Consider the following 9889-nt stretch of genomic DNA (forward strand, 5'->3'; position numbering starts at 1 on the left):
TAATTTGCATTATGAATGTAATTCCAACTATGCATTTATACCCACAGAGGGTCAGGTAAATGAGGATACACTGTAGGAATGAATACAAAACGGATTTGTATTAGAGGTATAGTCAATCAAATCAGTTTTGGTTGACTGACTTCTTGTCAGGAAAAACTAGGTACCTTATTTAATACATGCAGTTTGCTGTTTAGCCCCGTAACTAATACAAATGATTTATCTTGTTTCATATTCTTACCATGTTGCTGTTAAAAGAGATGTTCAGAGAACGGAAGGTTGGCTCCAGCCTCATAAAATTGTTCAGCTTTGCCTCAGAGGTACTGTGTAACAGTATACAAACATACACCAAATATCCATAACTCACCTCCCTTTGGAGAACTGTCCAAAATCAGGCTAGTAGGTAAATAAACCAAATCAATGGTAAGGTATGGTCAACGCCAGTTGATTTCAATAAGTTAATATACCCAGTCATATAAACAAGTCTACAAACCTGCAGGCCATATTGGTGAAGAATCTGTCCAAACAGGTAACCATTAGCAAACTTTGTTGGGAATTCTTCCGCTTCTGCAGAAATAATGCATGCATTCTAATTAATGCCACGCAAACAAATCATTCCTATCGCACATGCTTCGTACTTACCAATTCGCTCCCCAAACTTGTTATTATCGTTTATCCATTTACACAGTATATCCGTCATCTTGTTACAATGGTCAAATCGTTGTTTCTAAAACCTGACAATGTTGACGCATCTTGTTGTTGCCAAGGCTACACAAGCGCCTGCGCAACAGTTGTAAGGAGCCCCTCCTACAAAGGACAATGGCTTCGGTAGAGATTCCAGGGCAGCGCAGACGGTGGGGCAATGAGAGTACTAACTTCTATCATCACTCTAGGACGCCTAATCCTGGTGTACCGACCAGGCAGAAGATTTATCGGTGCGATGATAGCCAGTACACGAATTGCGGACATCAGCATGTTGGAACAAAATCTTTGAACTCGTGAGTGTGCTGAATATTATCCTGCTGCAGTTATGTTAGTGTGTTTGTTAGGAGACCACCCATGGATACATATGGGACTGCATCCGCATTTAAACTGAGAGGTGAAGATCAAAGGTATTACAGCTTGTAGCTATTACATGACCCTGCAAAGTGCATGGGGAAATTTGCTACATCGGTTTGGTTCAGGCCATTTTGACATGCATCATTGTGCTCACAGTGAGTTGTTATATATGTGTCACACATGGAAAGTTACTAAAGGGACATGAAGTAGGCAGTGTACAATGATTGATTTCATTTTTAATAGAGAAATGTATTGGACATGCCTGTTCCAGCTGCCATTAACAATGTATTGTAAATGCCCACAAACTTCTTCTGTCAGTCAGTTGTTTGGTGTTCTAAAAGGCCTCAACATTTGTGTCTTGTAAAGTGAGATCTTTCATGGCTCCTGTAAGTAGCTAATAAGTATGACGCAGTGTGACAGAGAGCCATGTCACTACTTCATGTACCTTAGATTTGTGAACCCAGGATGATAAGAACAAACAATAAAGTATAATTACGTGACAATGATGAACAAAAACAGGTTCATAATATTACTGAGGTAGGTACATGCACTTGCGCATGGCCAAGAAATTTTGCATGGAGTGAGAATTTGAGCAACCTAAAAATGTATATAGAAAATATGCATGTCATACTGTATATAATATTGTGATAATAGCTAGTTAAATTGTGTGATACAAGGTGCAATATACAGCTACGTAACTAATAATAATTATTATGCAAACAAAAAGTACATACAGGTAGTGTCCTACTAGAGATGACAAATTTTAGCTGTCAAAACGTTTCCTGGGGGGCATGCCCCAGACCTCCCTAGCCACAGCATGCGAACACACATCATGGATGCTGCAGCTTGTATGCATACAACGGTTCCCAACCAATCCTTCTGGGCTAGCTATGCCACTGGTATTACGGTTGTAAATGTCCACAGAGAAGTTGGTTTAATTAATATTGTCGTGTTACAGCCAGCTAGGTGCTCAGCTAGTGGTAACTATTATTGATATATTCACTAGCTAACTGTGTGTGTGTGTAGGACAGCCACATATAGAAAGACATTTTGGTCTACAATCATGCAATGATGCATTGCTTTTTGTGTCTACACTTTGAGAACTATAGTGCAAGTAGTAGAATATGTACAAACTGAGCTAACAGTTGCCCAATATATAGACTGACTTGTAGGCAATATCTCTCAACTAATAAAAAGTCTTCCTTGTGTGCAGCTGATATACACAAACAGGAACCAGATACTGCATAATCTAGCACTGTTTATGTAGTAGTTAAGAGCCTATAAGACTAACTGTATATTACGCATGTTACATATATTTATAAATATGAAGTAACAAATACAATTCCTTACCATGTTAGGTTACCTAGACCATTGGAATCCACTCAAGTACAGTAAGTCACAACATCATCATTTTATGCATAAACCAATAACTATCAATAATTATAGTGCTCGTCGGATGTCACTGGACAGCCAAGTCAACCTCTATCAATCTCATGTACAGACCTACCAGGGATCTGCCATGCCAACAGCAATAAAGAGATCAAACAGTGATAATCGGTTTAGCACAGACTCTTTGGCTGCATCACTGAACAAGGCATTTTACATCACCAGTTATCAATCAGACATCTCCAAGAAAGCAGGTATACACATTAAGAACAATGTGCATAGATAATGATGCCAATTTGTAATGTAGCTAAGTTCCATGGATGGGAACCTAAGCCATTGGAAGACAAGCAAACTCTGTGTGGAGAATTAACAACAAGGTCAAGGACATTATCTGCAAAAGCATATCAAAGAGTAAAGAGTGCCCCACCATTAAGGAGCAGAGGCACTACCCAACCTCTAGCCATCAACCCACCAGCTCCTCCGCCAGTTAAACCTCAACTGGTACGAAGGAAAAGTTTTACTGGATTATTAGAACAGTATCCATCACGAGCTGAAGTGATTAGGGAGATCGGTAAAACTTTTCCATCCCCTCAACCAGGAAGAGTGAGCTTGAGAGAGGGTCGCCCATCAAGTGCCATGAAAACCATCAGAATACAAGGACTGAGAGTTGGTAATAAGTAGCTGTGTATGTGTGTCTAGTAACTGAGTTGCTAGTAAATGTTGACATTTTAATTCTTTGTACTTCCCCTATAATAAGTAATGAAAGGTGTGATTTATATAATTAAACGTGGTCACATACGCATGCGCGTCAAGTTAAATCTGGACACAGTTGAAGTGATGGCTAACTCTACTCATTCTAACAGTGTTGCTCTGGACGATGCCGTACTGGCTGCTCCTGTACTGGTCATAGCGGTGATAATATTCGTGGTGGTATTCGCTGTAGTGGTTGTACTGGTTTACAAGCGAAACAGACAGGCGAGAAGTAGGCGGTTGAGAGAAAGTGCACAGATAGCAACACGACGACTACAAACAGCAATTGAGCTAAAACAGGTAAACAGATTGTAGCCCGGCCGCTTTGTATTTGTCAGCTAGTCACCTTTTTAACAGGTCAATGTGGAGCGAGGTCGACAGGGAAATTCAAAAGGGCTGCAAAAGTATCCTGATGAAAAGTACATTGAAGATCAAAAGCAGCACCTCAAACACGACACTTCAAACATTGTAGCCTTTAATGAAGCCTCTGTTTGTACACCTTTGGTGTCACTACAAACTGACCACAATGCTGCCAATGCAATACCGAACAGCTGTATTGCAAGGGAAGTTAGAGAACCATCACCAAACTCTAGTGTACTGGATGACATGTCACATGTAGCAGTAGTGAACCATGATTTTAAACATGACGCCTCTTCACCTTATGATGCTGGCATCTGGAGGGGTTACATGAGCGGAGAAATGCGTTTCTACTGTAACACAGGAGACAACAGGAGATATACTGGTGTACACGACATGGGTAATGGTTACAGCAGCAGCGAAATTGAAGGATGGGTCTAGCAACAGTATGCCACATGAATCCATTAGCTACTACTTCAATGTACAGTAATTAATGTAAATTTACATTAAAGTAATCCAATGTACTGAAATTGTACAATAAAACAATTGCATATATCTAGAAAAATAGTTACAGTAGTCAAGATCTAGCTGACTTCTTCCTGGCTGCTTCAACGTTGTCAAATGTGAGGGTGCCACCAGGTAGCTTTAGGAGACTTGGCTCATTCTTGAGAATCTCATCTGCTTCAGCTACAAAGATTGAAAACAGAGGGATGCAAAGTATCAGTATTCATGCATAATTGTCATACCACAGTTGTATACACTTTTGATAAGCAACTTAACCTTTAACTTTGAACAAAGGTATAACATGTTTACAACTGAAGGTGCTAAACAACACACAACGTGCTAAACAACACACATTCTTATCACTTGTAAGGAATGACACTTTGATCAGGTATAACACTGCTACAGCACATCAAATCACTTTGTCCACAAGTAGAAGGAAATATTTAGTAATTCTAAGTAATGAAACAAGGGAGGTCGCCTACACTTGCACATTTAATCCCTAATTCAGTCATGGGTATAGACTGGATTAGGGATTAACTGTTCACTAGTATATCTGCAGCCTTCCTTGTATCAATACGTGACATATTCATTGCCTTAGCTGGTATTGTGTTACGCTTTTTCTGAAGGCATCAGACAGACACTTAGTCAATAGAGAATTATTGTCTTTTGTAAATTATGTAGCAGCTAATCAGCAGCGTTTTTGGCTGCTCTAACATTTTTAGGCCTAACCAATACTGCCAAGGCACCATAACTGACTGTCGGTATTGTGAGACTTTCGTGACAAAGTGTAAATTCCATGATTTATAATATACAATACTACTGTACTGCATGATATGTACATCAACATTCTCTGGAGGTGTTGCATTTAAATTCCTAAACTTGGATTGATTATTTCATATTCACACCAGCACCTTAGATTTCATTATTAGTGATGTGTATACATTTCAATGATGAGAATAATAAACATTATTACAGAACATTTCCCTGATAGTTTCCAGATAGTTGTGAATACTGTACAACAGGAAATCTTGGTGGGAGGAATGTTTGGCAAATTTGGTGAGTCAGCGGTGTTTCGCCAAACTAAAATCTGCCAAATTGTTTGTCCAATACAAATATATATTAACTGCTAACAATTTGCTAAAATCCTATCATGGCAAGTTTTTTTCAACAGCACTCAACACCTATCACATATATATGGTACTTCCTTTATTATTGAAAAACAATCTGCAAAATGTAATTATAATTGACCTTACGTGGACAAAATTTAGCTTGGCAAGTAACTCAAAATGTAAAGCTTCTATCATACAGTATGATAGTACTGCATAGTAGAGATTCCCCCAAAATAAAGGGTACTGCCTGGCCACATTCAAAACGCTAAACCATTTTACGTCATTATGAGTGGCAAGAAGCTTTTTGAGTTCCATTGAGTGTTTGCCATCTGCAACTTGCCTTTACCTTTCATCACCAATCTCTCTAGTTGTCATGCTGCTTCTACATCAATACTTTCTTACAGGAAAGTTTAACACAAATTTATTTGTAGTAATTACGAGATTAAATTGACATACTCTAATAGAGTAGTCACCCTAATTGTATTATATTCTAATAGAACAGTCATTTGTACTACAAGAAGCATTCATTCACTACTTACCAACAATCCTCTCCATCTTATTACCAAATGCCAGGTCTAGCTGGTAGGCCATGATGAATGAGAGTGGAACTATTGGTAAAATAATTGCTACATGTCTTGTTCTTGCAAACCTGAAGTGATAGATAAGTACAACGAATGATATACAAGCCTGTTGGTTCATAAATGTAACTAAACTACCAGAACTATACTACAGTATATCAGTTACAAATATAAATTACTTAAACTTTCCTAGGTGCAAAGGAAACCAAACAAACTATCATTTTATTAATTTCTCTTCACAGGTCTAGTAGCAGAAGTCACCCTTACAGTTTGTGTTATCTAATCTTTAGGTATACTAATCTGTGTTTCAGTGGATTGGGGGCCCCACCTTGTGTTCTGAAGCTTGCGCATTCCTGCACTCACACTGTGCACCCTTTGCAGGCTCTTTTTCTTATCAGTTAAAACTTAGGCTAGAGATAAAAGGGTGAAAGGTAGTGTCATTTGAGACAGATGGAAAAATCAAATATTATTTAGTCATCACCCACCTACGTATGTAATGGCAGATGGTTCTAGCAGTGAGGATTTACACATTCTTAATAACATGACAGGATAGTGTATACATTATTATAATAAATTATTGCCTACCTGGAATTTTTTTGTGGTACGCAGGATTTTTGTGTTTTAAAGTTCACAGATGCCTCTTAGCCCAGGATTTTCGCATTTTAAATTTCATGGATCACTGTTGCTCAATTCGAAGATTTTTGTTCTCAACCACACAGCTACGAAGAGTCTGGATTTTTTCTTTACTTCAATGTCATAATACAGTGACGTCATGGGCCATCCTCGTTTTGCTGTGAGCCATCCTCTTTTTGCTGCATGTAAACTTTATAGCCTCGATAGGTGGAAGATTTCACTGTTCTTGTAACCAGCAAATTAGTGTTTGTTGTTTACAGATGGGTTAGTTACCACCTATACTAATTGGAGGCTGGACTGGGTAGGGACACTGGAGAGTAGTAAACAACAACACAAGAAAATTCAGGTTCAAAGGTGAAATATGGTGTTTCAAAATGGTTGTGCAAATTTCCTGAAGAAACAGAAAGTGCAGCGTTGTTTCTTTGCTGCTGTTTACACCACTTGTAGCAGGTAAAGTGTAGTAGCTAGGCTAGCTAGATATTCACTGCTTCATTGTATATTTCCACTGTTTCGATAAAACGTCAGAAAACAGGTACTACTTTGTGCAATTGTTTAGCTCAAGCTGAACGGTACTGTGGCATAAAATCTATTTCATTGTATCACACATTTCTTTAGTTGTGTAAATGCAGTGACGAGAAGTTGGCTAATTGAGTACTGTTGCTGAAATATTAGCTGGTGCATAAATGCCATTGTCACCTGTCGCAAACAATATTCCTCCCAATGTCCACAGACACGCTGTGCTCAGTACACAACGCAACACAATAAACAATGTAAAAGGAATATCCACGCCTGCCTTCAAACTGGCCTTCAAACTGGCCTTCAAACTGGCCTTCAAACTGGCCTTCAAACTGGCCTTCAAACTGGCCTTCAAACTGGCCTTCAAACTGGCCTTCAAACAAGCCAGAGAAATCCAAACAGCCACTCAGTACATTTCCTAATGTATTGGTGCACTGTAACTAGGATAGGAAATAGGATAGGAAAATAATTTTAACAGGCATTTGCTGGAACGCATACATTATCTATGGTGTCATACAGATTGCTGAAGCACATCTGAACTAAGTAGCACAGTAGCAGCAATCTCAGTGCGAAGCATAGTCAGTAGGTCAGCTTCTTTCGTGAGCCACATCCACTTTAATATCGGGGAAAGTGTGATACCGTTTGTCAGCATATGTGGAGTTCACATATTCCTACACAGTATCACACATCAGGAGTCACTCAGTAAGGTGAACTGAAGTTTGGCCCCCAAGTTTGCAGGACACATAAATTTTCACGTGATAAAATTTCAATGTACGTGTAGCTGTAACACTAACTGTAAATATGCATTACTGCAAAATTTTTTGGGTATATGGTAACCTCAGACTATTTTATATTCCTTTTGTGCAAGGGCAGGGCTACGGTCACAAGAGAAGATAGCAGTCTGGCTATGCAAGGCTGACTTAACACATAGAGTGTACATAAGGGGCATTGTGCCCCCTTTACTAATGTCTATGTTCAACACCACTCTCACCCTCCTAACATTCCTGCAGCTGCTGTGACGTAGAAACTTCCAAACCAGTAGCACATATCACGTGAGCCACCCAGTTGTTGAGAGATCATCTTCTCACGCATCAACATCTGCACCTGTATTTGTCTCTCCATCTAGTAACGTGTATATATGTGCAAGTGCGTGATGGTAACATCGTGTACACACCACAAGTCTTTGAGTGTTGAGCTGGAACTCTTGCTGCTTCTTAAAGTTTTCCTCCATCGTCTCCTTCATACCGCTCATAATCGACCCCATGTTCTACTCTCGTTTCGACAGTACTCACTATAAACTATTACAGTCTTAGATTGAAGTCACCTATGTACAAGCACTGCGTGAAAACAACCAACCAAGGGTGTCAACCAACCAACTAGCGCGTATAAAATAAAAATTTTAATTGTCAGGTTGGGATACAAGATCACAAGCAATCAACAAGTTTACTTTGGCAATGATGGGGTGAAATTGAAACATCACTACATAAGGGAATTAAATACCAAGTGCCAGCCCGAAAGAAAATTACATAGTTTCAACATACAACAGTCACTGAGTAGCTAAACCCTAAAATATACGACTCTCATTGAGCAGCCATATCTTGCTCAACCCACTCACATCTAATTATGAAGTTGAATCACCCAGTTGGAGTGGCTCAATTCATTGTGCAAAAACAGCAATTCACTGGTAGTGTAGCTAGCTATAGGATATAATATTCCAGGCCATGCTGGACAGACACTAAGCCGTTATCTATAGCTAATAGAGATCCAGCTATCAGGGGCGTAGCCAGGATTTTTTGAAGGGGGGTTCCAGCACCAGCATTGAGTTACTAGAAGCAGGGTCTGGGGGCACAGCCTCAGCCGCTGAGAGACGTTCAATATTTTTAATAAATCAAAACTCAGCAAATTGCTATATTTTATGCAAAAAGTACATTAATTATGATGCATTAAGTGCCCCTGGCTAGTACTAGATAAAGTCACCTAGTGGAAACAGACAGCATAACACATAGAGACACATATAGTAATCTGTAAGTGATGGTTATATCTCACTGTGGTATAGGAGCCATGAATCCACTGATACAAATGACAATCAAAACAATATAACTATACAAATATGCATAGCATGAATTCATTTTGCATAACAAAAGTGATAAATTACTGGAGCTCTATATCTTTAAACACTGCACACCAAAGCTATAGCAGTATAAGGTCATGCTAAGTTTTGCATTTAATGTTGGAATGTCTGAAAGAACTTCATATGGACATGGATATTTACATGCATGTTCTATTAGAGTATACCTGACTGCTCTATTAGAGTATATACCTGACTGCTCTATTAGAGTATATCGATCTTTTTAACAAGTTTTGAAGAGGGCTCATGTTACCTTTGTAAATCCTTCCCTGAGAGATGAATGTAAGTTTTATCAATTGTTGTGCTGTGCCATTACACTATATTGCTCACTCATTTTGTCCTGCCACACTAAATGGTGTGTTAGGATCCTGCTTGCAGAAGTCTAAATTTTACAGGGGGGTTCCTGAACCCCCCGGAACCCCCCCTCCCTACGCCCCTGAGCTGCTATATATTTTTATTTTAAAATTGCCAACAGATCTTAGCTCAGTAGTGATACACTAGTACAACAGTTAGACTAGTACAGTATACATAAAAGATCCGGCATGAACTTGAAAAGTAATAAAACAATTAAGGGAGGTCGCCTACAGGCAGTCGTGTGACCTGTAACCAGTCTGAATCCCACTGTGAAAAAAGAGGGATATAAGATGGTATTTCCAGTGGCTTATTGAATACAAAAAAGCTTGGTATAACCTGTATTATACTAACAATTCCACATAAGGCTTTAGTTAATGTGTTAAACATACTGAAACCATATATGTGATGGTAAAGTGTGGGAATTATATCAGATATAAGCTATTTCAAGTATTGTGGTAATTAAACTGAAACCATATATGTAATAGTATAGTATGCATTATACTAAAGTATAACATGAG

At 38.9% G+C, this 9889-nt stretch overlaps 3 protein-coding genes across 3 annotated transcripts in view; 1 reads left to right on the forward strand and 2 right to left on the reverse strand.

Annotated features, from left to right (window-relative positions):
• Nucleotides 1–798, reverse strand: part of LOC136255324 (sperm flagellar protein 2-like) — a 27912-nt gene extending 27114 nt beyond the window's left edge. Inside the window, exons 1-4 of the mRNA XM_066048061.1 lie at nucleotides 640–798; nucleotides 491–564; nucleotides 365–393; nucleotides 239–320 (exon numbers count right to left, since the gene is read on the reverse strand). Of these exons, the coding sequence (XP_065904133.1) occupies nucleotides 239–320; nucleotides 365–393; nucleotides 491–564; nucleotides 640–697 (243 nt within the window). The 5' untranslated portion in view covers nucleotides 698–798. The remainder of the gene's footprint in view (nucleotides 1–238; nucleotides 321–364; nucleotides 394–490; nucleotides 565–639) is intronic.
• Nucleotides 777–4141, forward strand: LOC136255327 (uncharacterized). The gene is made up of 6 exons (XM_066048063.1): nucleotides 777–995; nucleotides 1047–1109; nucleotides 2415–2447; nucleotides 2503–2696; nucleotides 2750–3492; nucleotides 3550–4141. The coding sequence occupies exons 1-5, from the start codon at nucleotides 817–819 to the stop codon at nucleotides 3121–3123; spliced, it is 843 nt and encodes a 280-aa protein (XP_065904135.1). The 5' UTR covers nucleotides 777–816; the 3' UTR covers nucleotides 3124–3492; nucleotides 3550–4141.
• Nucleotides 4025–8280, reverse strand: LOC136255329 (plasminogen receptor (KT)-like). Its single transcript, XM_066048066.1, has 4 exons — nucleotides 8064–8280; nucleotides 7881–8011; nucleotides 5702–5811; nucleotides 4025–4236 (listed from the first exon to the last, which is right to left on the reverse strand). The coding sequence occupies exons 1-4, from the start codon at nucleotides 8151–8153 to the stop codon at nucleotides 4127–4129; spliced, it is 441 nt and encodes a 146-aa protein (XP_065904138.1). The 5' UTR covers nucleotides 8154–8280; the 3' UTR covers nucleotides 4025–4126.
• Between the last annotated feature and the right edge of the window lie 1609 nt (nucleotides 8281–9889).

Source organism: Dysidea avara, chromosome 5 (assembly GCF_963678975.1).
Source record: "Dysidea avara chromosome 5, odDysAvar1.4, whole genome shotgun sequence".
Taxonomy (NCBI): Eukaryota; Metazoa; Porifera; class Demospongiae; order Dictyoceratida; family Dysideidae; genus Dysidea; species Dysidea avara.